The following is a 27,290-nucleotide window of genomic DNA, read 5'->3' on the forward strand; positions in this document are numbered from 1 at the left end:
GGGAACTGAGCTGGCCCCAGCAGTAAGCTGCCCTGGAGATCTCTGGGGCTGACAGCTGGATGTGGCGAGATGCTCCCGGGAGGGGGGGGGAGTGTTCTATTGATGACACGGGTTCCTGCAGTGTGTGCGGCTTCCCAGTGACCCAGTTTGCTCCTGGCCCTGCGCTCCTCACTGCCAGGGAAGGGAGGGAAGCAGTAACTGACCGACTGCTCCCTGCGGCTTGCAAATCTGGGCCCAAAGCAGCAGCTTGCTGGGCGTCAGCCTCCCCTTGCAGTGGGGCAGCGCTGGGGGACGCGGGACCCACGCGGCAAGGCGGGCTAGCAGCTGAGTGAAGGGCAGAACAGAGCGTCAGCGGGCAGGTGGTGCCAGGCGCTGGTGGGAACAGAGGGCGCCGGCCGGCCGCGGGGAGTCGCTTGCCATGGGACACCGGCCTGGAGAAAGTGACCTAACGTTTGCACCGGATGTTTTGTACAGGGACGTCAGTGAAACCCTTCCCCGGGGTGATTCCTCTGCTACCCGGGGGGTCGCGCGCGCCTGGGTCTGGAGCCAAGGTTAGAGGCGGCTGCTGCCTCGCTACCACCAGTGGCCCAGACGCAGGCCTGCTACCTTCCACGTATTGAGAAGGTCGGGGCATCTGCAGACTTGTCCCCCCGGCGGGTCCCATGCAGCTCAGCCCTGACTGCAGCCCCTGCTAGCCACGCTCTGGGCGCCCCCACCGCCCCGCCCTGCACAGCGTCCCTCCCCTCCCAGCTTGTGCTGTGGGCAGTTGCTGAGTGGGCCCGTCGAATCGGGAGCACGTGGCCCTGGAGAGCTGTTTTCTCCCCCAGCTGCTGTGCTGAGCACGCCCCACAGGGTCCCCCCCGGCGCCAAGGGCCCCACATACGCGCCAGCACCCAGCACTTCACCAGCCTGCTTCCTGCAGCTCAAGGTGCCCCAGCGGGAGCTCAGCGCCCCCCTGGCATGGGGCTCGTCAGCAGGGCAAACACACCCTCTGGGGAAGGGCCGTGGGCAGGGCTCCCGGGGTGGGGCCGGCTGCTCCCAGCTCAGGCTCTGGAACTCTGGGCCCAGGCCAGTGGAGTGGGCAGGGGGTGCGCTGGCCTAGCTCCGAGTGGGCCCCAGGCTGCAGCTGCTGAGCTGTCCCAGGCGCGATGCCCGGAGGCACGGAGCCTTGTGCTGGCGAAGGGACGGTGCGGGGGGACCCTGCAGCAGCCAGCGGTGCCCCGCACACGGGCTGAGGAAACCTGCGGGGGGTGGGCACATGGGGCAGCAGCTGCTCAGGCTGTGCTAGCCTAGGAGCCCAGGGAGCTGCAGGAGCCCTGGGCCGGGGGGGACAGCGGGCCCAAGGCAGCCAGTGGGAGCAGCTCCACTGGGCACTCATCCCGGCGGGGGGTGTCCCTGCCTGGTCGGTGGGTTTGGGATGAACCTCGCAACCCCCGTGCCAGGCCCTGGCAGTGCTGGGAGCGCAGTGCTGGGATGTGCAGTGATGCAGCTGGACACTGGCGGGTTTCTCTGGCATTGGAGATGCAGGCGGATGCCAGCGGGTCTGGGTGGGCAGGTGCCAGGCGGGTGCCAGTGGGTCTGGGTGGGCGGGTGCCAAGGGGATGCCAGCGGGTCTGGGTGGGCGGGTGCCAGGTGGATGCCAGCAGATCTGGGTGGGCGGGTGCCAGGTGGATGCAAGCGGGTCTGGGTGGGCGGGCGCCAGGCAGATGCCAGCGGGTCTGGGTGGGCGGGTGCCAGGCGGATGCCAGCGGGTCTGGGTGGGCGGGTGCCAGGCGGATGCCAGCGGGTCTGGGTGGGCGGGCGCCAGGCGGATGCCAGCGGGTCTGGGTGGGCGGGTGCCAAGGGGATGCCAGCGGGTCTGGGTGGGTGGGCGCCAGGTGGATGCCAGCAGATCTGGGTGGGCGAGTGCCAGGTGGATGCCAGCGGGTCTGGGTGGGCGGGTGCCAAGGGGATGCCAGCGGGTCTGGGTGGGCGGGTGCCAAGGGGATGCCAGCGGGTCTGGGTGGGCGGGCGCCAGGCGGATGCCAGCGGGTCTGGGTGGGCGGGTGCCAGGCGGGTGCCAGCGGGTCTGGGTGGGCGGGCGCCAGGCGGATGCCAGCGGGTCTGGGTGGGCGGGTGCCAGGCGGATGCCAGCGGGTCTGGGTGGGCGGGTGCCAGGTGGATGCCAGCGGGTCTGGGTGGGCGGGTGCCAGGCGGATGCCAGCGGGTCTGGGTGGGCGGGTGCCAGGCGGGTGCCAGCGGGTCTGGGTGGGCGGGTGCCAGGCGGATGCCAGCGGATTCTCCCCGCTCCATCTGGACACTGGTGCGAGCTGATGTCATAGGCAGCGGCACCACACGGGCATTGGTCGCTCTGAGATTCTCAGTTGTCCCTGCTGGGGGAGAGAACGGGGCGACCCCGGCACCTGCTGGTTCCTAGTCCCAGCTGTGAGACCCTGAGCATCTGCCTCCATTTCCCCATCCGTGTGCCACGGTGATGCGATTGCTCTGCATTGGGGGGCTCGCTCGGTGCTGTCAGCAGCTGGTGGCCCAGGATTTTGCTTTGCCACGGGCTTGTGTTTGCAGCCCTGGCTGCACAGCAGGGGGGTTTCCCGCTGCAGCCCCCAGCTTCCAGCCGCGTGCCCCCCTGCCCGCCTAAGCAGCTTTCTCTCCGCTCTTTCCAGAATGGGCTGAACGCCCTGCACCTGGCCTCCAAGGAAGGCCACGTGAAGATGGTGGCTGAGCTGCTGCACAAGGAAATCGTTTTAGAAACGACGACCAAGGTGAGGGTTGGCGCGGGCAGGACAAGGGGGGGCCCAGCTCATCCTTCGTCCCAGACCCAGGGCAGGCACTCGGGAGCCTTGGGGGGCTTTTTCCGTCTCTGCCACAGCCTCCCTCTGCGGCCTTGGGCAGGTTCCTTTGCCTCTCTGCTGTATAAACGGGCGGGTGATGCTGACCTGCCTGCTGGGGCTCGGTGCCCACTGCGGGGCTCCTGGCTGGCTGACTGGGCTGGAGATGGGCCTCGCTACCTCTGCTAGCTCCCCATTCCCCAGACAGCTCTCTGGGCTCCATGCCTGGCCCTGGAGGCTGAGCACGGGCTGCCGCTCCCCGGGTGTCTGAGCTCCGCCCCGCCGTGGCATCGCTGGGCTGGAGGGAGCTGGCTACGAGAGGGGGGGACGGACAAACGTGGAGCCGCTCGCACCAGCTGATGGTCCGTGGGGTGGCAGGTGCGTGTGCCCCACACTGGTGAATTACACCCCAGCCGAGAGCCCTGCCGGCCTCGCTCGCACGCTGCCTCTCACCCCAGCTTTCTGAGCAGAGCTCGGGCTGCTAGCGGGGGTGACAGGAAGCGGGTGCGCCCCCCTGCAAGAGCCAGCTGAGCTGCAGGGAATTGTTGAAAGAGCTGCCAGGGCCCCGGGCTGCAACAGGGCAGCACCCGTCAGACATTCCAGTTGCTTTCTCTGCTGGCTGCTCGTCACTTGTGCTTTGTGCTTGCAGGACCGGGCCCTGCATCACCAGGTAGTAACAGTCGCACTGCGCGTGTCCCCGCTGCCCTGGCCCACGTGTCCCTCTCCTGCCACTGTCCGACTGCCCCCCGGAGCGCGGCTGCGGGTGTTGTCTGGTGGGCCTGGCACCCTGTGCTCTGAACAGCCGCTGCGGCGCGCAGGGCCAGGCTGGGCGGTGGCTCAGTGACAGGGCGTCCCCAGCTGTGCTGGACATGGGGCTCCGCTGGCCCCCGGGGCGGCTGGCAGCTGCAGAGCTGGGGAGGCAGCACTCGCCTGCAGAGCACGGAGGATGTGCCTTGTGCTTCCCAGGCCCTGGGATCCCTGCCAAGCCCATTGGGATGGAGCCCGGGGGCTGGGCGAGGGGAGCCCGGGTCCCAGCACGTCCCGGAAAAGGTCGGCCGCAGGTCCCCAACCCTCCTGGCCCAGGTCCAGCTGAGCCCCGCAGGTCCCCAACCCTCCTGGCCCAGGTCCAGCTGAGCCCCGCAGGTCCCCAACCCTCCTGGCCCAGGTCCAGCTGAGCCCCGCAGGTCCCCAACCCTCCTGGCCCAGGTCCAGCTGAGCCCCGCAGGTCCCCAACCCTCCTGGCCCAGGTCCAGCTGAGCCCCGCAGGTCCCCAACCCTCCTGGCCCAGGTCCAGCTGAGCCCCGCAGGTCCCCAACCCTCCTGGCCCAGGTCCAGCTGAGCCCCGCAGGTCCCCAACCCTCCTGGCCCAGGTCCAGCTGAGCCCCGCAGGTCCCCAACCCTCCTGGCCCAGGTCCAGCTGAGCCCCGCAGGTCCCCAACCCTCCTGGCCCAGGTCCAGCTGAGCCCCGCAGGTCCCCAACCCTCCTGGCCCAGGTCCAGCTGAGCCCCGCAGGTCCCCAACCCTCCTGGCCCAGGTCCAGCTGAGCCCCGCAGGTCCCCAACCCTCCTGGCCCAGGTCCAGCTGAGCCCCGCAGGTCCCCAACCCTCCTGGCCCAGGTCCAGCTGAGCCCCGCAGGTCCCCAACCCTCCTGGCCCAGGTCCAGCTGAGCCCCGCAGGTCCCCAACCCTCCTGGCCCAGGTCCAGCTGAGCCCCGCAGGTCCCCAACCCTCCTGGCCCAGGTCCAGCTGAGCCCCGCAGGTCCCCAACCCTCCTGGCCCAGGTCCAGCTGAGCCCCGCAGGTCCCCAACCCTCCTGGCCCAGGTCCAGCTGAGCCCCGCAGGCCCTTCCTCCCAGCCCAGGGCTCAGCTGCCCCGGCTCTGCGCAATGACTCGCTGTCGCCTTGCGGCACGGCAGAGGGCGCCGCGCTGCTGGACGAGCAGCCTCCGGCAGTCTGGCTGTGCGTGCGGCACCGTCCCTCGCCGTGCAGGGCTCGGAGCCTGCTGCCGGGGCCCTTCTGTGGGGGGAGACCCAGCAAGGGGATGCTGCACGGCCTGACCCTGGCCCCGGCTCGGCCATCGCTCCGGCGCCTCCAGCTCAGGCTCTGCAGCTGAGGCCGGGGAGCCCGACTCGGGGGTTTCTGGCAGCGCTGCCATTGATTTCAGGTGGATACAAAATCCTCCCCCGTGCTCTGGAAAAGAGGCCGTGGGCCAGGCGTCTGGTGCTGCTGCGGGGCTGGGCTCCAGGGCAGTTGCTCCTCAGGGGGCAGACCGGGCTCTCCCACCCCAGCCCGGGGAGCTGGGCCCTGCCTGCTCTGGCGTTTGCCCCCAGTCCCTGCTGGCACTCCGCCCGCTGGCCTTCCCTCTCTCGCTCAGGGCGAATTGCTCAAATCCGGGGCTCTCTCTAGCCCCCAGACTGGTGACCTCTCCCAAACAGGCCACACCCAGTCCCACGGAGCGCTTCAGCTGCCTGCCTGAAGCCTCATGAGCAAAACCCCTCCGGCACCCCAGCAATATCCGTGCCCCAGATGGCCCCGGGCCTATACACAGGTGGGGGGTCCTAGCACCCAATCCCACCTACCCCGAACAAGTTCTGTCCGGTTCCAAGAAACCAGCCACAGATTCCTGGTCAATTTACCCTCTGGATCTTACCCACAAATCACGCTGAGCCAATCCTTTAGCATCTAACATCTAAAGGTTTATTGCTACCAGAAAGAAAAGCCTGAGCGTGAGGTTGCTAAAGAATCATACATTACATGCACCGAATCTCCCAGTTCTCGGTGCAGGCTCTAGCAGAGATGTTACAGCTGCTGGCTTAAAAGTCCTTGTTGCTCATCCTATAGCAGGATGGGTCCACAGTTCTTCCTGGCTCGTGATTCCCTGCGAGGCCGCATCTGGGGTCAGAAGCAGATCTGAAGACCAAGATGGAGTCAGTCACATGGCATCTTTATCCCTCCTTCCAGGTCTCTTCCTGGCTGCAGCAGGTCACCTGGCCCATGGCCTTTCCCTGTGTTCCCTGCTGGTAGCCCTTAGGTGTCGGGCCTCATTCCCGAGGTGTGTCCTTGGCCCATTGAGAGCCATTGTCCCACAGGGCCTCGCTGATTAGCATGTCCACAGGCCGGGCTCTGCCCAATGCTCAACCACACGCAGAGAAATATTCAGTATCCACACAGAGTACAGGCTTCTAACTCCACCCAGACGTTACACAGTCACATGACCAGCGTACACGGGATCAGCAGACAGTGAGCGTCTATCCAACACCCCACATGGCGCCTTCTACACCATTTCTGGGGCCAGCACCCCCCATGGGTGCAGCAGTGACCTGGCTGCTTCCCTCGACTTCAGTAACGTGACACGGCCCCACCCCACAGGCCATTCCCCTGGCTGAGAAGGAGCCGGCAGGGCAGAGGGAGCGGCTGGGCGCAGGTCAAGAGGCCACAGGAGTTTCCGGCGGGGGGGGGGACGCTGGTCGCAGGCAAACCCGGCTTGGCACAGGCACCTGAGAGGGGCGATCAGCTGCCACGTCCCACCCTGATCTTGTGCCAGACCCCTGCACTGGGTGAATCTTCCCACCCCTCCCGCATGGAAACTGCCTCCCGCCCATGTGGCCACAACGTGGCCTGGGACGCACACAGCTGCTTGGCCCGTCTCTGGCACGGAGTCCCTGCCAGTGGCCCGAGGGAGTTCCCAGCTCCCTGCCCTGGGGCACTTGGCCGCACACAGGGCTTGCGCACGTCGAATGCACGGCCGGCGGGGGCTCCCCGAGTGCTCGCAGCCTCGGTGCTCCTGGCTGGCCGGTGCCGCGCCCCGACTCGCCCCTCCCGCTCTTTCAGAAGGGGAACACGGCCCTGCACATCGCGGCCCTGGCGGGGCAGGAGGACGTGGTCCGGGAGCTGGTGAACTATGGGGCGAATGTCAACGCACAGTCGCAGGTAACTGGGGCTCTCCGCCGGGGGGTCCCAGCTCCGTGCCTGGCTCCCGACGGCAGTGCCATGCCCCCGGCCTGCCTGCTGCCCAGCCCAGACGCTCTGGCTGGCCGTTCCCTTGGCGAGCCTGCTGCCCAGCAAAACGGCCCATGTCTCGGACGTGCCACGGTGAGCACAGCTGGCACGCAGGGCACCCTATGCGCCAGGGCTGGGCCTGCCGTGGCTGCTTGTTGGCCAGCCCCCTGCAGGGTCGGAAAGAGCCGGCAAGAGGGAGGAAAGTGAAACTTCGGGCCAGGTTCCCGAGGCTCAGCTCCGGCGCACTCCCAGCAGGCTCCAGCTCGGGGCATGGGGAAGCATGTCACGCCCCAGAGCTCTGTGATGGGGGAGGGGATCGCTTGGATCGCCGCCCTGGCACTGGCCGGGCGGCGTCCGCGTAACGCCTGGCACAGCCTGGCCTGGTGGAGCGGCCGGTGCTGCTGGGGAGGGATGTTACGCACAAGTGAGCAGACACTTTCCAGCCCTTTGTTCTCCCGGCGGAGCAGGGTGTGGGACTGCCCCACGGACCAACACCCCTGGAGTTGGCGTCTGCCTGTCCTGTTGTGCCCCCAGGGTGGGTGCCGTGTCGGGCGGGGAGGGGCAGCCCGATGGTCACACGTGGCTCCGTGTCCGCAGAAAGGCTTCACGCCCCTCTACATGGCGGCGCAGGAGAATCACCTGGACGTTGTGAAGTTCCTGCTGGAGAGCGGTGCCAACCAGAACGTGGCCACAGAGGTGAGGCCGCCCAGGGCTGGTGCTCAGGGCTGCGTGTCCCGCCCAGGCTCCCCCTCGCTCTGCAGCTCACCCCCCCGTCTCCGGCAGGACGGCTTCACGCCGCTGGCTGTGGCTCTGCAGCAGGGCCACGAGAACGTGGTCGCGCACCTCATCAACTATGGGACGAAGGGGAAGGTCCGTCTGCCTGCCCTGCACATCGCTGCCCGCAATGACGACACCAGGACGGCCGCCGTGCTGCTGCAGAACGACCCCAACGCCGACGTCCTGTCCAAGGTGCCCCTGCGAGGGCCGCGGAGCCTGCTGCCCCTCTCCCGGCTGGCTCCGAGCCCACCCTGCAGGCGGGGCGGAGCGGGGCTGGCGGGGGCCGCGCTCACCTGCCCTTTGTCTCCCCAGACTGGGTTTACCCCCCTGCACATCGCGGCTCACTACGAGAACCTCAACGTGGCCCAGCTCCTGCTGAACCGCGGAGCCAGCGTCAACTTCACCCCCCAGGTGGGCCGGCGGCACCAGCCGGGCAGGGCCAGGGCTTGGCCGTGTCTCGCTCGTGCGGCAGGGCCAGGATTCGCCGGGGGTCTGCCGGGCTGCGCAGAGGGGGGCGGGCGGCTGCCTCCCCGCGGCGCCTCTTCCAGGAGCGATTATCAGCCCCCCCGAGCTGTCCTGTGCACAGCGTGGGTCGTGCACCGCCCCAGCCCTGCGCTGTGGGGGGCTCTGCCCCGCCCCGCTGCCTGCGGCGGGCAGAGTCTCCAGGTGGCGGGAAGCCGAGCGCCCAGGCTCTGCACTTCCCGCCGCGCAGAGCAGCGGGCACAGCAGAGTGAGGGCAGCGCGGGGGTCGCCCAGGCCCGGCACCCTCTCTGGACTCTCTCTCTCTCCCCAGCGTGTGGGGTGCTGATGGCCCGGGGGCCCCCAGCTCTGACTCCCCAGCGGGTGGGGCGCTGATAGCCCAGGGGCCCCCAGCTCTGACTCCCCAGCGGGTGGGGTGCTGATAGCCCAGGGGCCCCCAGCTCTGACTCCCCAGCGGGTGGGGCGCTGATAGCCCAGGGGCCCCCAGCTCTGACTCCCCGGAGGGTGGGGCGCTGATAGCCCAGGGGCCCCCAGCTCTGACTCCCCGGAGGGAGGCGCACTGATGGCCCGGGGGCCCCCAGCTCTGACTCCCCAGAGGGAGGCGCACTGATGGCCCGGGGGCTGCCAGCTCTGACTCCCCGGAGGGTGGCGCACTGATGGCCCAGGGACCCCCAGCTCTGACTCCCCAGAGGGAGGCGCACTGATGGCCCAGGGGTCCCCAGCTCTGACTCCTCAGAGGGAGGCGCACTGATGGCCCAGGGGCTACCAGCTCTGACTCCCCGGAGGGAGGCGCACTGATGGCCCAGGGACCCCCAGCTCTGACTCCCCAGAGGGAGGCGCACTGATGGCCCAGGGGCTACCAGCTCTGACTCCCCGGAGGGAGGCGCACTGATGGCCCAGGGACCCCCAGCTCTGACTCCCCAGAGGGAGGCGCACTGATGGCCCAGGGGCTGCCAGCTCTGACTCCCCGGAGGGAGGCGCACTGATGGCCCAGGGGCTGCCAGCTCTGACTCCCCAGAGGGAGGCGCACTGATGGCCCAGGGGCCCCCAGCTCTGACTCCCCAGAGGGAGGCGCACTGATGGCCCGGGGGCTGCCAGCTCTGACTCCCCAGAGGGAGGCGCACTGATGGCCCGGGGGCCCCCAGCTCTGACTCCCCAGAGGGTGGCGCACTGATGGCCCGGGGGCTGCCAGCTCTGACTCCCCGGAGGGAGGCGCACTGATGGCCCAGGAGCCCCCAGCTCTGACTCCCCAGAGGGTGGCGCACTGATGGCCCGGGGACCCCCAGCTCTGACTCCCCGGAGGGTGGCGCACTGATGGCCCGGGGGCTGCCAGCGTGGTGCTCTCTGATGCCGTTTCTCTGTTGCTAGAATGGGATCACCCCACTGCATGTGGCGTCCCGACGGGGCAACATCATCATGGTGCGGCTGCTGTTGGACCGAGGGGCCCAGATAGAGACCAGGACCAAGGTGAGAATAACCCTGCCCCCAGCTCCTGTCCCTGCCCAGGGCGTGCAGACCCTCGTGCTGTGGCTGGTGCCAGAGCCCCACCCTTGTGCAGACCCTCGTGCTGTGGCTGGGCAGCGTGCGGAGGGAGCCAGAGCCCCACCCTTGTGCAGACCCTCGTGCCGTGGCTGGGCAGCGTGCGGAGGGAGCCAGAGCCCCACCCTTGTGCAGACCCTCGTGCCGCGGCTGGGCAGCGTGCGGAGGGAGCCAGAGCCCCACCCTTGTGCAGACCCTCGTGCCGCGGCTGGGCAGCGTGTTGAGGGAGCCAGAGCCCCACCCTTGTGCAGACCCTCGTGCCGCGGCTGGGCAGCGTGCAGAGGGAGCCAGAGCCCCACCCTTGTGCAGACCCTCGTGCTGTGGCTGGGCAGCGTGCGGCGGGAGCCAGAGCCCCACCCTTGTGCAGACCCTCGTGCCGCGGCTGGGCAGCGTGCGGAGGGAGCCAGAGCCCCACCCTTGTGCAGACCCTCGTGCCGCGGCTGGGCAGCGTGCGGCGGGAGCCAGAGCCCCCACCCTTGTGCAGACCCTCGTGCCGCGGCTGGGCAGCGTGCGACGGGAGCCAGAGCCCCACCCTTGTGCAGACCCTCGTGCCGCGGCTGGGCAGCGTGCGGCGGGAGCCAGAGCCCCCACCCTTGTGCAGACCCTCGTGCCGCGGCTGAGCAGCGTGTGGCGGGAGCCAGAGCCCCCACCCTTGTGCAGACCCTCGTGCCGCGGCTGAGCAGCGTGCGGCGGGAGCCAGAGCCCACCCTTGTGCAGACCCTCGTGCCGCGGCTGGGCAGCGTGCGGCGGGAGCCAGAGCCCCCACCCTTGTGCAGACCCTCGTGCCGCGGCTGGGCAGCGTGCGACGGGAGCCAGAGCCCCACCCTTGTGCAGACCCTCGTGCCGCGGCTGGGCAGCGTGCGGAGGGAGCCAGAGCCCCACCCTTGTGCAGACCCTCGTGCCGCGGCTGGGCAGCGTGCGGCGGGAGCCAGAGCCCCACCCTTGTGCAGACCCTCGTGCCGCGGCTGAGCAGCGTGTGGCGGGAGCCAGAGCCCCCACCCTTGTGCAGACCCTCGTGCCGCGGCTGAGCAGCGTGCGGCGGGAGCCAGAGCCCCACCCTTGTGCAGACCCTCGTGCCGCGGCTGAGCAGCGTGTGGCGGGAGCCAGAGCCCCCACCCTTGTGCAGACCCTCGTGCCGCGGCTGGGCAGCGTGCGGCGGGAGCCAGAGCCCCACCCTTGTGCAGACCCTCGTGCCGCGGCTGAGCAGCGTGCGGCGGGAGCCAGAGCCCCCACCCTTGTGCAGACCCTCGTGCCGCGGCTGGGCAGCGTGCGGCGGGAGCCAGAGCCCCCACCCTTGTGCAGACCCTCGTGCCGCGGCTGAGCAGCGTGCAGCGGGAGCCAGAGCCCCCACCCTTGTGCAGACCCTCGTGCCGCGGCTGGGCAGCGTGCGGCGGGAGCCAGAGCCCCCACCCTTGTGCAGACCCTCGTGCCGCGGCTGAGCAGCGTGCGGAGGGAGCCAGAGCCCCACCCTTGTGCAGACCCTCGTGCCGCGGCTGAGCAGCGTGCGGCGGGAGCCAGAGCCCCCACCCTTGTGCAGACCCTCGTGCCGCGGCTGAGCAGCGTGCGGCGGGAGCCAGAGCCCCACCCTTGTGCAGACCCTCGTGCCGCGGCTGGGCAGCGTGCGGCGGGAGCCAGAGCCCCACCCTTGTGCAGACCCTCGTGCCGCGGCTGAGCAGCGTGAGGCGGGAGCCAGAGCCCCCACCCTTGTGCAGACCCTCGTGCCGCGGCTGGGCAGCGTGTTGAGGGAGCCAGAGCCCCACCCTTGTGCAGACCCTCGTGCCGTGGCTGGGCAGCGTGCGGCGGGAGCCAGAGCCCCCACCCTTGTGCAGACCCTCGTGCCGCGGCTGAGCAGCGTGCGGAGGGAGCCAGAGCCCCACCCTTGTGCAGACCCTCGTGCCGCGGCTGAGCAGCGTGCGGAGGGAGCCAGAGCCCCCACCCTTGTGCAGACCCTCGTGCCGCGGCTGAGCAGCGTGCGGAGGGAGCCAGAGCCCCACCCTTGTGCAGACCCTCGTGCCGTGGCTGGGCAGCGTGCGGAGGGAGCCAGAGCCCCACCCTTGTGCAGACCCTCGTGCCGTGGCTGGGCAGCGTGCGGCGGGAGCTCCTGGCCACCAGCAGGCCCTGGGCAGGCGTGTTGCCAGGCCCTGGGGGGGCAGTTTGCTCGGACGTGTGGCGGCCCCCGGCGCCTGCAGAGAGCGTCCGGCTGCCACAGGCCTTCCGTCCTCTGCGCTTGAAGTCCCATCCCCGGTCTCTAGCCAGCCTGGCCCTGAGCTCCCTCTCTGCCCCCTAGGACGAGCTGACCCCCCTGCACTGTGCCGCCAGGAACGGACACATGCGCATCGTGGAGATCCTGCTGGACCACGGGGCTCCCATCCAAGCCAAGACCAAGGTGCCTGGCCCTGGCCGAGGGGCTGCCAGTGCTGCCTGCTTCTGGGGGGCTGTGGAGGGGAGGGCCCTGTGGCCCGTGATAGCTGGGCACGCCCTGCAGAAGCTCCCTCAGACCCCGCGGGGCCATGTGGGTGGGGAGGGCTGCTCTGAGTCATGCGTAGGGCGTGGGGGTGTCCCTGGCCCCCCCGGGCAGTGCTCCTCACTTGCCTTCTGCTTGCTGCCTCCCCTGCGGCGAGCTCGAGGCTCCGAGAAACGGGCAGGCCCCGTAAGGCGGCCAGGCAGGGCCCAGCCCTCTCGGCCCCGTTGCAGGCTCTTGCTCCCTCTCCCTGGCCTGGGTCTCCGGCTGGCCCGGGGAAGCGTCTGTGCTGCCTGGCTCGGCCCTAACCCAGCTGGTCCTGCCTGCAGAACGGCCTGTCGCCCATTCACATGGCGGCGCAGGGAGACCACCTGGACTGCGTGCGGCTGCTGCTGCAGCGCGGCGCCGAGATCGACGACATCACGCTGGACCACCTGACGCCGCTTCACGTGGCCGCCCACTGCGGGCACCACCGCGTGGCCAAGCTGCTGCTGGAGAAGGGGGCCAAGCCCAACGCCCGCGCGCTGGTGAGTAGCCGGGGGTGGGGCCGGCGGGAGGGCAGCGCCCCGAGGGGCTGACTGCCGCCTCCCTGTCTCTTCCCAGAACGGCTTCACGCCCCTGCACATCGCCTGCAAGAAGAACCACATCCGGCTGATGGAGCTGCTGCTGAAGACCGGCGCCTCCATCGATGCTGTCACGGAGGTAGGAAGGCCCGTTGGCGGGCCGCATGCAGCTGGGGGAGCCAGGCAGGCTGTGGCCCAAGGGGTGGGGGCCACAGTGCTGCCGGTTACCTTGTTCTGGTGACTCCGTGGTCTCTGGCCCAGGGAACAGCCCCCTGCCCACGGTGCAAGGCAGCAGGGAGCTCTCCTCTTCTGGCCGGGCTGTGGCACTGGCCACCCTAGGACCCCCTGGCTCTGGGTGCCTGGACATCGCTCTCCCTGGCCTGGGAGTTTGGGCACCCAGGGATCTCAGGCCGCTCGCTGTCTCCGTACCAAGGTGGGAGCCCTGGCACGGTGCCAGTGGGGCGTCCCGTGCTCCCAGCTGACCTGGAGAGGGGCTGCTGGCGGCATGGGGCAGAGCCGTGGGCGGGAGCTCAGACGCTCTCTGCCGGGCCCAGCAGAGCTGGAGGATAAACCCAGGGGTGGGGCGAGGCCTCCTCCCTTCCCTGCGGCTGGGTCTCGTGTCAGTGCGGTGGAGGAGATCTCTTGGTGCTGTGCCAGCTGGGCTGACTCCCTGCCCGTCTCTCCCAGTCTGGCCTGACCCCTCTGCACGTGGCCGCCTTCATGGGGCACCTGTCCATCGTCAAGATCTTGCTCCAGCGCGGCGCGTCCCCCAACGTCTCCAACGTGGTGAGTCCCCGCAGGGCGCGGGGCATGTCGTGGGGGGTCCTGCCTTGCCCCGCTGCCAGGCTGCAGCAGCTGCCCCAGGCCCTCGCAGTGGCCCTTGCGGTTGGCAGCAAGGAGCCTGCATGTGTCTGGGGGCTCGGCCTGGTGCAGTGACTGGCAGGCTGTGCTGGGGGGAGCAGGGAGCCCCCTCGTTCACTCTCCTCTCCCCTTGCCCTGGACACAGAAGGTGGAGACACCCCTGCACATGGCAGCCAGAGCCGGGCACACAGAAGTGGCCAAGTACCTGCTGCAGAACAAAGCCAAAGTCAATGCAAAAGCCAAGGTACGTCTGACAGGGAGGGAGCTCCGGCCCGTTGGAGCCCCTCTCTCCTGAGCCAGGCCAGTGGGACGTGTGCCATGGCTTGGGGTGTTCTGTGGTTCCCCCTGAGGCTTCCTGGACTTCCCAAGGGAGCTGCAACGATTGGCAGGTTCCCGTGGGGCAGGGCGCACGGAGGCCAAGTGCTCTGGGAAGGCAGGTGTCCCCTGGATTCTGGGGCTTCCCCAGCCCTGGGGACCCCTATGGAGGCACGTCAGGTACCCCCCGACCCTGCGTCCCATCTGAAGCAAGTTGGGACTGTGACGGGCCGGGCCGGGTCTGGGCACCACTGAGGGTGTCCGCTCAGGGCAAATTGCTCAAACTCGGGGCTCTCTATAGCCCCTGACTAGCGGCCCTTCTCAAACAGGCCACAAACCAGTCCCACAGAGCACTTCAGCTGCCACCTGGCCAGCCTGAAGCCTCACGAGCAAAACCCCTCAGACACCCCAGCTCTCTCCATGCCCCAAACAGCCCCGGGCCTGCCCACAGGCCCTACCCTGCTCACCTACCCCGAACAGCTTCTGTCCGGTCCAAGAGACCAGCCACAGATCCCAGGTCAATTTACCCTCTGGACCTTACCCACAAATCACGCTGGGCCAATCCTTTAGCATCTACCATCTAAAGGCTTATTACTAAAAGAAAGCAAAGCCTGAGAGTGAGGTTGTTAAAGGATCGTACGTTACATGCATCGAATCTCCCAGTTCTCGGTGCAGGCTCTAGCAGAGACGTTACAGATGCTGGCTTAACAGTGCTTGGTGCACATCCAGTGTCAGGATGGGTCCACAGTTCTTCCCAGCTCGTTGATCCCTGCAAGGCTGCATCTGGGATGAAGAGCTGAGCTGAGCACCAAGATGGAGTTGGCCACATGGCCTATTTATGTCCCTCCCCGGCTTCTTCCAAGCTGGAGAGAGTCACATGGTCTCTGGCCAGGCACCTAGATTCCTTCCCAGGGGGGTCTCTGGTACTTAAGAGACCTATTGTTCCTGGTGGCTTGCTAATTAGCATGTCCATAGGCTGAGCTTTTCTCGCCTATTGCTCAACCACATAGAGAACATACTCAGAACTCCACACACAGCCATTGTGCAGACACATGAAGAGCAGATACAGAGTCAGTAGAACGTAAGCTTTCTTTTGACACCGCACATGGCCCCCTTTGAACACCCCCCATGGGTGCAGCAGTGACCTGGCTGCTTCCCTTAAACTCCGGGAATGTGACAGAGACTCCGCCAGCCAGTAGAATATGGAGGGTTTATTGCTTCTCCAGGATACAGCCCAGCCTAGGCGCGATGTGGAGATAGGAGTCCGGGCCAGACAGCCTTAGACCCCTTGGGGCAGGGGGACATAGGCCCCTGAACCCCCTGCACTCGGCTCAGTCTCTTCTCTTCATGTTTCCCCTTCTCCAAACCACCCCCTCCCTTCCCTGGTCAGCGAGAGCCGGTTGGGCCATGGTCTACATGACATGAGGGCCCTCAGGGCGACCCCCGCTGGGCAGTGCTTACAGACACAGGCCAGTAGGGGTCACCCACAGCCCAAGCGTAGCACAACCCCCTTGTCCCTGAGGCCAGGCTGGGCGCTGGTCTCTCCCCAGTGCCCCAGGGGCAGGTCTGAGCCCTGCGGAGGGGGGTCACTCGGGACAGGCATGATGGCCTGGCCAGGGTTCCCTGAGCGTGCCCCTGCCTGCTCCGAGGCACACGTCTCCATTAGGAAGCGGGGGCTGCCCCTCTCAGACAAGACAGGGCGTGGCCCGATGTCCCCAGGCCAGCGGGTCCCTCCCTGACCCCTCTGCTGCTCGCCCAGGACGACCAGACCCCCTTGCACTGCGCCGCACGCATCGGCCACACGAGCATGGTGAAGCTGCTGCTGGAGAACGACGCCAGCCCCAACCTGGCCACCACCGCTGGGCACACGCCCCTGCACATCGCTGCCCGGGAGGGGCACGTGGACACCGCCCTGGCGCTGCTGGACAAGGAGGCCTCGCAGGCCTGCATGACCAAGGTAGGCTGGTCCCTGGCCGTGCTGAGCGGGGCTGGGAGGCCTGGGCCACGCGTCTCCTGGTGCCGGCCCCTGCGCTGGCCCTGAGGCTCCGTGTTTCTCCTCAGAAAGGATTTACCCCCCTGCACGCTGCAGCCAAGTACGGGAAGGTGGACGTGGCCAGGGCCCTGCTGGAGCGCGAGGCCCATCCCAACGCGGCGGGAAAGGTGAGTGGGGCCAGGCCATGGGGCTGGGCCGGGGGGCTGGGCTGCGACTGACCTGTCTGTGCTTCCCCCAGAACGGCCTGACCCCCCTGCACGTGGCCGTGCACCACAACAACCTGGAGATCGTGAGGCTGCTGCTGCCGAAGGGCAGCTCCCCGCACAGCTCGGCCTGGGTAAGGCTCCACGTGGCTTGGGGTGCCAAGAACCTGCGCCGTCTTCCAGCCCTCCTCGGGCTGCCCACGCCTTGGCACGGAGCCACCCTGGGGCCCAGCCGGCCCCCTTGTAAGCCAAGGGTGCTGAGCCGATGGCCCCGCACGTGTCCTGTTCCAGCCAGTCCCGTGGCTGCCTCACCCCTTCCCCCTTCATGGGAGCTGGGGGCCTGGAGGAGAGCCCCTGTGGGCTGTCAGGGAGGGAGGTGGGGAGCCCTGTTGGATGGGCCGCTCTCTGGCCGTGTGCATGTTGCAAGGGAACCACCAGTGTTAGGAAGCCCCACGCTGGCCCAGAGACTTTCCAGCCACCTGGGCAACAGGCATTTCAGAAGCAGCATTCCCCAAATGTGCCCCCGGCCCTCCCTGCCTGTGCCCAGCCCTCCCTGCCCCCGGCCCTCCCTGCCCCCGGCCCTCCCTGCCCAGCCCTCCCTGCACCCTGACCCCTCCTGGCCCCACAGCCCCGCTGACTCCCTGGTGAGGGGGCTGCCCTGGACAGTGAGTGGGAGAGTCCTGTTGCGCCCCTGCCCTGGCACACCAGCAGCAATCAGCCTGGCCCGGGCTGGGGCTGGGCCAGTGGCCTCCGGGCTGCCGGCCCTGGGTTGAACTGGGAGGGGCTTTCGGCCGAGCTGCCCGGCCGGAAGAGGGGCTCAGCTGGACGCGGGCTCCAGGCGCGATGGAAGCCCTCGGGCTGGGAGCTGGGAGTGACTCCTCTCCCCCCGCAGAACGGCTACACCCCCCTGCACATGGCGGCCAAGCAGAACCAGCTGGAGGTGGCCAGCAGCCTGCTGCAGTACGGGGCCTCTGCCAACGCCGAGTCCCTGCAGGGCGTGACTCCGCTGCACCTGGCGGCCCAGGAGGGGCACGCCGAGATGGCAGCGCTGCTCCTGTCCAGACAGGCCAACGGGAACCTGGGCAACAAGGTGAGCGGGCCCGGCCCCCCTTTGGCACCAGGCCTCATGCAGGCGAGCAGGGCCCAGCGCTGCCCTGCTGGCTCGGGCGGGTCCTGGTGCCTGGGTGCGTTGGAGAGCCGCTTTGCCCACGGCCCCCTCACCTCACTCCTGCCTAGGGAGCTTGTGCAGCATCGCTGGGTGCACTGACGTTCCCCGAGCCTCTGCCCCAGCTTCTCTGGGCTACGCTGGAGCTGGGCGGCTCCTACACCTGCCTCCAGCGCTGTGCTGCTCTGGCCACGTGTGTGGGGCACGTTGGGAACGGGTGTCTGTGTCGCGCCGCCCGGCCCCACAGAAACGGGAGGGCATCCCTGAGATCTGTGGGGAGGGGGGACCCTGAGCCCCATGGAGGTGAGGCTACCGTGGTCCAGGCCCCCCTGGAGGTGCAGGCACCGTGAGGCTACCATGGTCCAGGCCCCCGTGGAGGCGGGGGCACCGTGGTCCTGGTCCCCGTAGAGACGGGGGCACCGTGATCCTGGTCCCCGTAGAGACGGGGGCACCGTGTTCCTGGTCCCCGTAGAGACGGGGGCACCGTGTTCCTGGTCCCCGTGGAGACGGGGGCACCGTGTTCCTGGTCCCCGTAGAGACGGGGGCACCGTGTTCCTGGTCCCCGTAGAGACGGGGGCACCGTGGTCCTGGTCTCCGTGGAGGCGGGGGCGCCGTGGTCCTGGTCCCCGTGGAGGCGGGGGCGCCGTGGTCCTGGTCCCCGTGGAGGCGGGGGCGCCGTGGTCCTGGTCCCCGTGGAGGCGGGGGCGCCGTGGTCCTGGTCCCCGTGGAGGCGGGGGCGCCGTGGTCCTGGTCCCCGTGGAGGCGGGGGCGCCGTGGTCCTGGTCTCCGTGGAGGCGGGGGCGCCGTGGTCCTGGTCCCCGTGGAGGCGGGGGCGCCGTGGTCCTGGTCCCCGTGGAGGCGGGGGCGCCGTGGTCCTGGTCCCCGTGGTGGCGGGGGCGCCGTGGTCCTGGTCCCCGTGGAGGCGGGGGCGCCGTGGTCCTGGTCCCCGTGGAGGCGGGGGCGCCGTGGTCCTGGTCCCCGTTGAGGCGGAGGCGCCGTGGTCCTGGTCCCCGTGGAGGCGGGGGCGCCGTGGTCCTGGTCCCCGTGGTGGCGGGGGCGCCGTGGCCCTGGTCCCCGTGGAGGCGGGGGCGCCGTGGCCCTGGTCCCCGTGGAGGTGGAGTGGCAGGTAGTATGTGACCCGGCTTTCTTTTCAGAGTGGCCTGACTCCTCTACACCTGGTGGCCCAGGAGGGCCATGTGCCAGTCGCCGATGTGCTGGTCAGACATGGTGTCACGGTGGATGCAGCGACCCGGGTAAAGAGCCATGCGGCACAGGCCCCCCCCCACCCCCTACCAACCCCATTCTCTAGCTCCCAGGTCCCCCCGGCGCTGTCAGAGCTGCTCCTGCAAGCCACTGCAGGGGGCATTTCTCTCTCTGCTGCTGTCTCCTAGGCGTACCTCTCAGGGCCCCCGCCCCGCTGGGCAGGGCTCCTGGCACAGCCAGGGAACGTTTGGGGCACTCTGCGGGGCTCTGTGCTTTGGCACATGCTGCCCGGGGCACAGAGTTGGTGCTAGGAGTGGCTCGTCCCTGTGCCTGCAGCCCGGTGGGACCACGGGGATGGGGTGGCATGTGCTGGCTCTGTGAGACTGGTCCTGGGTCTGCTTCCAGATGGGCTACACCCCACTGCACGTGGCCAGCCATTATGGCAACATCAAGCTGGTGAAATTTTTGCTGCAGCACCAGGCAGACGTCAATGCCAAGACTAAGGTACGGAGCCCCCAACCTCTGTGGCCACTGGCCAGGCCAGCCGGCAGTGGGCAGCCACGCCCACCACGCACCCACCTCTCCACGCTGGGGACAGCTCTGTGATGCCGCAGGCCAAGGCCGGTGGGAGCCGAGCACCCTGGGTTGGCTCCATTTAGCTCCGTAGCCTCGTGGCTTGGAGCCCGCAGCCGCTGGGAAGGGCAGCGTGGGTGTGGGGGAGAGGGCGGAGCAGGCTGGGGACCCTGCAGCCCACCCTGGCACAGTCCCTGCTGCTGGGTCCTTGCTCGAGGTGTCGGTGACCCAGGGCCGCGTTTGTCGTTGCTCTGGGGCAGCCCCAGCTAGTCCTTTGGACTGACGCATTCCCGCTTCCCACACGTGTCCCTGAGAGCAACCCGCCCCCAGGGAGCAGTGCAGCTTATCGGGGAAACCAAGGCACGCTCCGGGCTCATCCAATCACTGTCACTCTGCCACAGCCCTCTGCCTCCCTTTGCAGCTCGGCTACACCCCTCTGCACCAGGCCGCTCAGCAGGGGCACACGGACATCGTGACGCTGCTGCTGCGCCACGGCGCCTCCCCCAACGAGGTCAGCTTGGTGAGTAGTCCGGCTCTCGGCCCTGCGGCCGCGCCACTCCCCCGGCCCTGCCCCCCCTCGCCCACACCCGCCCTCCTGTGCGCGTCCTCCGCCTGCCCCCCGGCCTGCCAGCTGGAGACGCGCAGTCCCACTGCACGGGACCCCCGGACCCGACGCTAACCCCGCCTCCTCCCCCCGCGCAGAACGGCACCACCCCGCTGGCCATTGCCAAGCGCCTCGGCTACATCTCGGTCACAGATGTGCTCAAGTTGGTCACCGAAGAGACCGGCGTCCCGGTGAGTTGCTGCCCTGCCCCTCGCAGCGTGGGGCGGTCTCCCTGTGGGGCTCCCCTTGCAGCGTGGGGCGGTCTCCCTGCGGGGCTCCCCTTGCAGCGTGGGGCGGTCTCCCTGCGGGGCTGTGGGGCTCCCTCGCAGCGTGGGGCGGTCTCCCTGTGGGGTCTCCCTGCGGGTCTCCCTGTGGGGCTCCCCTCGCAGCATGGGGCGGTCTTCCTGCGGGTCTCCCTCACAGGGTGGGGTGGTCTTGTGATGACACATCAGGGTTTTCCCATCTCCTGCACCCCCGTAATGGCACGAACAGACTCCACCAGCCAGTAGAAAAAAGGGAGTTTATTGCTTCTCCAGGATACAGCAGAGCACAGATGTCATCTGGTTACAGGGCAGGCCTAGGATGCCTCAGCCCCCCTTGAGATGGGGGAGACTGGGCCCCTAATTCCAGCCCCTTTCCCTAGGCTGTCTCCTCCATGCTCCCAGACAGAAACTAACTCCCTCACTTCCAGCCCTGCCCCCAGCCAGGGCTCCACTCCCCTTCTTCCCATTGTTCCGCTCCCTGGGAGATCACTGGTCAGACAGGTTTGGAGCCCCCTTGCATAATGACTCATCCCCTGCCCTGCTGGGCCGTGCTACAGGCAGCAGCCAGTGGGGGTCACCCACAGCCCACTGCCCAGCACAGCAACCAGCAAGGTACCCCCACTACGTCACAGGTCTCCCTTCAGGGCTCCCCTCACAGCGTGGGGCGGTCTCCCTGTGGGGTCTCCGTGTGGGGCTCCCCTCGCAGCGTGGGGCGGTCTCCCTGTGGGGTCTCCGTGTGGGGCTCCCCTTGCAGCGTAGGGCGGTCTCCCTGTGGGGTCTCCATGTGGGGCTCCCCTCGCAGCGTGGGGCGGTCTCCTTGTGGGGTCTCCGTGTGGGGCTCCCCTTGCAGCGTAGGGCGGTCTCCCTGTGGGGTCTCCGTGTGGGGCTCCCCTTGCAGCGTAGGGCGGTCTCCCTGTGGGGTCTCCGTGTGGGGCTCCCCTTGCAGCGTAGGGCGGTCTCCCTGTGGGGTCTCCGTGTGGGGCTCCCCTCGCAGCGTGGGGCGGTCTCCCTGTGGGGGTCTCCCTGCAGGGCTCCCCTCACAGCGTGGGGCGGTCTCCCTGTGGGGTCTCCCTGCGGGTCTCCCTCACAGGGTGGGGTGGTCTCTCTGCGGAGATTCCGGGGGGCACCTCAGAGGGAGAACCCCATTAGGTCTTGGCTTAGCCACAGCCATGGGGAACTCTGCCCCCCCCGTCTCCCCAGGGCCCAGGCTGGCAAGGCTCCTGCTGCCCATCTGCGGTGTCAGCTCCCCCCGGGCGGGTCCTTGGGGGAGGCGTGTGCACTAGGGGCGAGCGGGCAGCACTGGGCGGGCCGGGGGTGCCTGGCTCAGGCTTACGGCCAGGCTGGCTCTCATGCTCTCCCCGCGCAGCTGGCCAGTGACAAGCTCCTCAAGAGCTTCCCTGAGACGGTGGATGAGACTCTGGACGTGTCTGAGGACGAAGGTGAGGGCCGGGGGCGCAGGAGACAGGTGGGCGGGGGCAGCAAGGGCCCGGGGAGGTCTGGGGCCCTCAGCAGGGGCCCAAGCTCCCTGTGCTCACATGCAGGAAGCGGAGCCACGTGGCTGGGGGAGCCATGCGAGCTGGGGCCGTGATGCTCCACTTCCCCTGCTGCTGCCAGTGAGGGCGAAGGAGGAGCTGGGCTGGGCGGGGTCTCCTGGGGGAGTCGAGGAGGGAAGCTGGGCCGGGCGGGGTCTCCTGGGGGAGTCGAGGGGGGAAGCTGGGCCGGGCGGGGTCTCCTGGGGGAGTCGAGGAGGGAAGCTGGGCCGGGCGGGGTCTCTTGGGGGAGCCGAGGGGGGAAGCTGGGCCGGGCGGGGTCTCCTGGGGGAGTCGAGGGGGGAAGCTGGGCCGGGCGGGGTCTCTTGGGGGAGCCGAGGGGGGAAGCTGGGCCGGGCGGGGTCTCCTGGGGGAGTCGAGGGGGGAAGCTGGGCCGGGCGGGGTCTCTTGGGGGAGTCGAGGGGGGAAGCTGGGCCGGGCGGGGTCTCCTGGGGGAGTCGAGGGGGGAAGCTGGGCCGGGCGGGGTCTCCTGGGGGAGTCGAGGGGGGAAGCTGGGCCGGGCGGGGTCTCCTGGGGGAGTCGAGGGGGGAAGCTGGGCCGGGCGGGGTCTCTTGGGGGAGCCGAGGGGGGAAGCTGGGCCGGGCGGGGTCTCTTGGGGGAGCCGAGGGGGGAAGCTGGGCCGGGCGGGGTCTCTTGGGGGAGTCGAGGGGGGAAGCTGGGCCGGGCGGGGTCTCCTGGGGGAGTCGAGGGGAGAAGCTGGGCCGGGCGGGGTCTCTTGGGGGAGTCGAGGGGGGAAGCTGGGCCGGGCGGGGTCTCTTGGGGGAGCCGAGGGGGGAAGCTGGGCCGGGCGGGGTCTCCTGGGGGAGTCGAGGGGGGAAGCTGGGCCGGGCGGGGTCTCTTGGGGGAGCCGAGGGGGGAAGCTGGGCCGGGCGGGGTCTCCTGGGGGAGTCGAGGGGGGAAGCTGGGCCGGGCGGGGTCTCTTGGGGGAGCCGAGGGGGGAAGCTGGGCCGGGCGGGGTCTCCTGGGGGAGTCGAGGGGGGAAGCTGGGCCGGGCGGAGTCTCCTGGGGGAGCCGAGGGGGGAAGCTGGGCCGGGCGGGGTCTCTTGGGGGAGTCGAGGGGGGAAGCTGGGCCGGGCGGGGTCTCCTGGGGGAGTCGAGGGGGGAAGCTGGGCCGGGCGGGGTCTCCTGGGGGAGTCGAGGGGGGAAGCTGGGCCGGGCGGGGTCTCCTGGGGGAGTCGAGGGGGGAAGCTGGGCCGGGCGGGGTCTCTTGGGGGAGCCGAGGGGGGAAGCTGGGCCGGGCGGGGTCTCTTGGGGGAGCCGAGGGGGGAAGCTGGGCCGGGCGGGGTCTCCTGGGGGAGTCGAGGGGGGAAGCTGGGCCGGGCGGGGTCTCCTGGGGGAGTCGAGGGGGGAAGCTGGGCCGGGCGGGGTCTCCTGGGGGAGTCGAGGGGGGAAGCTGGGCCGGGCGGGGTCTCCTGGGGGAGTCGAGGGGGGAAGCTGGGCCGGGCGGGGTCTCCTGGGGGAGTCGAGGGGGGAAGCTGGGCCGGGCGGGGTCTCCTGCGGGAGCCGAGAGGGGAAGCTGGGCCGGGCGGAGTCTCCTGGGGGGGCCTGGCACGAGGATTTTCACACTTCCTCAAGGCCACCAAGGAGAGAGCCCGAGCCCTGCCCACATGCAGGTGCGGACCCTGCCCAGGGGCTCATGCTGGGCACAGAGCTGCTCCTGGCTGAGGCTGGCCTGGGAAGCTAGGTGTGCTGTCCCCAGCCTGTCCGTGCCATGTGGGCTCCCCGCCACAGCTGGCCTGGTGAGCCAGCTGTGAGGGGGGCAGCCGGCTCGGCACCCGCAGGGCCCTGAGGGGGGCAGCCGGCCCGGCACCCGCAGGGACCTGAGGGGGGCAGCCGGCCCGGCACCCGCAGGGACCTGAGGGGGGCAGCCGGCCCGGCACCCGCAGGGACCTGAGGGGGGCAGCCAGCCCGGCACCCGCAGGGACCTGAGGGGGGCAGCCGGCCCGGCACCCGCAGGGCCCTGAGGGGGGCAGCCGGCCCGGCACCCGCAGGGCCCTGAGGGGGGCAGCCGGCCCGGCACCCGCAGGGCCCTGAGGGGGGCAGCCGGCCCGGCACCCGCAGGGCCCTGAGCGCCATGGGGCTCGCACTCCTCAATTCTGACTCTTCTTGCTTTGCAGGCACGGCTCAGGTCACTCTCATGGGTATGGACTGTGTGTGTCCTCGTGGCCCTGCTTTGCCCCCCCATTTCAGCCCACGTGCTGTCCTCGCTGACCCATCCCACTCCCATCGGCCCTGGTCGGGCTGGCACCATCACCCCACCCCATCTGTGTCTGTGCCCACGCTGCCGTCCTCATGCTGTTTGGCTCTTCCTGCCCCCTCACTCCAGGGGCTCCCAGGCCGGTTGGGGCAGACAGAGCCCCTGGGTGAGGGGCCGTCCTTGGAGCCCAGCGTTGCCCATCCAGGGCTGCCCACTGCAGCGCTGCTGGGTCCAGGCCCCTCCTGCCCCAGGGCTGTGGCCTCTCCCCGGGGATCCCGTTAGCGTCGGCCAGGCCCCTGCCCCACCTGCAGATTGGGCTGGTGAGCAGGAAGCCTGACGTGAGCCAGCCCCTCACCCTGCTGCACAGCCCCTGGGCAGGCCAGGCAGGAGAACACCGTGAGCTCAATGGGGAAGGGGGCTCCCTGGGCAGCCCTGACGTTGGCCACAGCCTCCGCCAGGGCGAGCCCACGGGCCCTTGTCAGGGCGGAGCCTGCACCGTGCCCAGCGGGCAGAGTCCCCTGAGATAGGCTGGCCAAGAGCTGCACGCCATGGGGAGGGGGTTCCTGGTTGACCCCAGGAGCCAAGGAACAAGCCTGGCTCAGGCGGAAATGCTGGCCCATACGGAGCTGGGCACAATCAGCTCAGCCCTGCACCAGCCCAGGGACGGGCAGGGAGGAGACCTGAGGTCTGGCCCTGTTGGGCTGAGCCGTGTCTTGGTTCCAGGGGAGGAGCTGGCTGGTTCCCAGCCTGAGAAGCAGGAGTCCAGGGAGCAGGAGGACAAGGAGATGGAGTTTGTCCCCAAGCTGGATCAAGGGTAAGAAGCCCAGCTTGGCAGTGTGGGGCAGTGACACTGGGGCAGGGCTGGTGCGAGGGGCAGGCGTGGGGCTGGGGGATGGGCACGGGGGGTGGATGGGGAGCTGTGGCCTAGCTCAGCTTGCGAGCCCTTTCCTGACTGAGCTCTACCTCCCTGCTGCCGTCTGCAGGCCAATGGAGACAAACCTTCCCCCAGCCCTGCCCAGCCACCCCGCAGCACGTGGGGTTCAGGCCAGCACTGAGAGTGCGGGGCTGTCTCAGGAACACGCCATGGCCGCTGGGTGCTCCGGGGCCCAAGGGAACCCTGGCACATAAGTGTGGCTGCTGCCGGCTGCCTGTGACCATCTCCCTTCTCACCTGCCCAGGGTGGAGTCTCCAGCCATCCCGCCGATCCCCTGCGTCACGCCTGAGACCGTGGTGATCCAAGCAGAGGAGGCTGAGCAGGTGGGTCCTGCCAGGAGTTCCTGGCTGCACTGCAGGCGATGCTCAGCCCAGCTGCGGGCAGCCCGGCCCACCCCAAGGCCTTATATAGTGAGAGAGTGGCTGGGGTGGGCAACCAGAACCAAGCAGGAGCTGCCCTGGGGAGAGGGGGCTGCAGCCACCTGTATTACAACAGGTTCAGGGGCACTGCTCAGAGATCTCACCCTTAGAGACCGGGCTACGTACAGCCCCAGAGTGGGGGTCCGCCACAATCAGCACCAAGCCAGTCACGCTCAGCACTGCTGTTTGCCACACTGGCCAGCAAGAAGTCACAGCCAAGCCCCTTCGACACTCCAGTTCGATCTGTGCCACAGCCAGCCCCGCTCCTTACACACTATGAAAGCCAGTCTCACCAAATCTGAACAGGTTCTCCCAGGCGCAAAGGACCAGCCACAGTCCCAGGTCAATTTAGACCTCAGGTCTTACCCCAAAGAGCTCACTGTGCCGCTCCTTCAGAATCTGACATCTAAAGGGTTATTAATAGAAAGAAAGAAAGAAGAGCTTGAGGTAAACATGTTAATGGAAACAAATCGCACACGTCAATCACAAAGTTCTGGTGCAACCACCACCAGGCAGATTTGAACCTAGAACTTCTGAAGCTTGGTAGAGGAGCCGCTACAGCTTGAGCTATCAAGCCAGCTGGCTGTAGGGGTCTCTTGTTCTTACCTGTTGCTGTGGTCTGCATGGGACAGTGAACCACGCTAGGTGTGTGGGTTGCACAGGCTTGCAGCAGAGATGGATAATCTGCTGTCTCTGGAACACATCCTCTGTCAGACTCAGTTCACGGCTGAGATGCTTCTGAAGGGAGGAGCTGGAGTGAAGACAAATGGAGGAGCCTCCAGGACCCTTATAGCCCCTTGCCCACGTGGAGGGAATCCTAAAACGGAGTTTGTCACGTGGCCAGTCCCCTGCCTGTGCCTGACTCAGGCCTTAGCAGCCCTCGTGCACGTGCTGGTCTGCAGGGCCACAGCAAAGTCCCTCAGATGTGGATTGGCACCACTTAAGGCCCCTTGTCAGGCGAGTACTCGGATTCACTGAGTAGCCGCCCTTCCACAGCGGGGGGGCAACCCTGTTGCTCTCTCCCACAAGCACTTGGAATAACAGCACAGAGCCAACACGTGTAACTCAGATACAGAAACCAGACAGGCCTGTGAGCAGTCGCCACAGAACCAGCAACGCATCCGCTTTCGGTAGACACCCCACTTGGCCAACTCTGCAACCTCGGGTACAGCCATTAACAATGGTTGCTACAATGTTTTGTGTGTTCATCTAAAAAATTCAGTAACGTCTGACCACCTCATGCAGTGTTGGCCACCTGGGCAGCTTTCCCCTGGCAGACCCCCTCTCTCACTCATGCAGGGTGGGTGCCAACCTGAGTGGTGTCCCAGCCATGCCTTGTGGGCAGGCCCGGTCTGGGAGGTTGGCTGGGGCAAGTTAAGGGGCCCTGGCAGACAGGTGCCATGACTGTATCTCTGGGTGCATGGTGGGGTCCAGGGGTCTCAGAGGAGGCTGGGAGCTGAGGGCCTCTTGGGCTGGTGGTGAGAAGCAAAGCGGCTGGCAGAGAAAAGGAGGGTGTGGAGGTCACAGGCCCCAGGGCCTGTGTGAGTCCAAGGCCACTGCCTCTTGGTTCCTTGGGTTTCCAATGTTCAAGCCCTTCTCAAGCTGGCTCTGACCCTTGTCAGTCCCAGCACCGCCCCTGGGCTGAGGGCTTGTGACAGGAGGGACACTTGTTCCCCTCAGTGTGCCTGTCCTGCACAAGGTCTCAGCTGGTGTGGGAGTGGTGATGGCCTGCCTCCAGGAGCCAGGATTTCGCCAGGAGCCCCAGCGTAGCGAGAGGGGAAGGACGGGCATCTAACAAGCTGTTTCCTATCTCGCTCAGCCATCCAAGGAGCTGGACGACGACTCGCTTATCCCCAGCAGCCCCGCGACAGAGACCTCGGACAACATCAGCCCGGTGGCCAGTCCTGTGCACACAGGGTGAGTGCCCTGCTCCCGTACACGCCCGCAGGCCGGGCCTGCCGGGAGCCTCGTGGGGACACCAGCCTGTGTCTGCCCTGGCAGGTTCCTGGTGAGCTTCATGGTGGATGCCCGCGGCGGCTCCATGCGGGGCAGCCGGCACAACGGGCTGCGTGTGATCATCCCACCCCGGACCTGCGCCGCGCCTACTCGCATCACCTGCCGCCTGGTCAAGCCGCAGAAACTGAGCACGCCGCCGCCCCTGGCGGAGGAGGAGGGTCTGGCCAGCAGGATCATCGCCCTGGGGCCCGCTGGGGCGCAGTTCCTGAGGTGAGCAGTGGGCGGTGCCCGTTCCTAGCCAGGGCCCCGCTTTCAGCCCCCCTGCAGGGAGTAGGGGAGACGGCAGCTCCACTGTGCGGGCAGCAGTGGCCCTTTGCTGGGGTCAGCTGGCGCTGCCTAGGTCAATGGAGTC

General features: G+C 68.4%; 1 protein-coding gene across 4 annotated transcripts in view; it reads left to right on the forward strand.

The window, feature by feature from the left end:
- ANK1 (ankyrin 1) overlaps nucleotides 1–27,290 on the forward strand; it is a 130,774-nt gene that overhangs the window by 64,395 nt on the left and 39,089 nt on the right. For 3 of the 4 annotated variants that reach the window (XM_089773830.1, XM_089773829.1, XM_089773826.1), the window contains exons 3-27: nucleotides 2,661–2,759; nucleotides 6,655–6,753; nucleotides 7,420–7,518; nucleotides 7,606–7,791; nucleotides 7,912–8,010; nucleotides 9,448–9,546; nucleotides 11,906–12,004; nucleotides 12,409–12,606; nucleotides 12,683–12,781; nucleotides 13,330–13,428; nucleotides 13,649–13,747; nucleotides 15,578–15,775; nucleotides 15,880–15,978; nucleotides 16,050–16,148; nucleotides 16,907–17,104; nucleotides 18,334–18,432; nucleotides 18,788–18,886; nucleotides 19,377–19,475; nucleotides 19,658–19,750; nucleotides 21,189–21,261; nucleotides 23,490–23,513; nucleotides 24,293–24,383; nucleotides 24,748–24,826; nucleotides 26,742–26,839; nucleotides 26,924–27,148. In XM_089773830.1, the coding sequence (XP_089629956.1) occupies nucleotides 2,661–2,759; nucleotides 6,655–6,753; nucleotides 7,420–7,518; nucleotides 7,606–7,791; nucleotides 7,912–8,010; nucleotides 9,448–9,546; nucleotides 11,906–12,004; nucleotides 12,409–12,606; nucleotides 12,683–12,781; nucleotides 13,330–13,428; nucleotides 13,649–13,747; nucleotides 15,578–15,775; nucleotides 15,880–15,978; nucleotides 16,050–16,148; nucleotides 16,907–17,104; nucleotides 18,334–18,432; nucleotides 18,788–18,886; nucleotides 19,377–19,475; nucleotides 19,658–19,750; nucleotides 21,189–21,261; nucleotides 23,490–23,513; nucleotides 24,293–24,383; nucleotides 24,748–24,826; nucleotides 26,742–26,839; nucleotides 26,924–27,148 (2,849 nt within the window). The remainder of the gene's footprint in view (nucleotides 1–2,660; nucleotides 2,760–6,654; nucleotides 6,754–7,419; nucleotides 7,519–7,605; nucleotides 7,792–7,911; nucleotides 8,011–9,447; nucleotides 9,547–11,905; nucleotides 12,005–12,408; nucleotides 12,607–12,682; nucleotides 12,782–13,329; nucleotides 13,429–13,648; nucleotides 13,748–15,577; nucleotides 15,776–15,879; nucleotides 15,979–16,049; nucleotides 16,149–16,906; nucleotides 17,105–18,333; nucleotides 18,433–18,787; nucleotides 18,887–19,376; nucleotides 19,476–19,657; nucleotides 19,751–21,188; nucleotides 21,262–23,489; nucleotides 23,514–24,292; nucleotides 24,384–24,747; nucleotides 24,827–26,741; nucleotides 26,840–26,923; nucleotides 27,149–27,290) is intronic. The other variant, XM_089773828.1, reaches the window with a different exon arrangement.

Source organism: Pelodiscus sinensis, chromosome 28 (genome assembly GCF_052426305.1).
Source record: "Pelodiscus sinensis isolate ZL-2025 chromosome 28, ASM5242630v1, whole genome shotgun sequence".
NCBI classification, from domain to species: Eukaryota; Metazoa; Chordata; order Testudines; family Trionychidae; genus Pelodiscus; species Pelodiscus sinensis.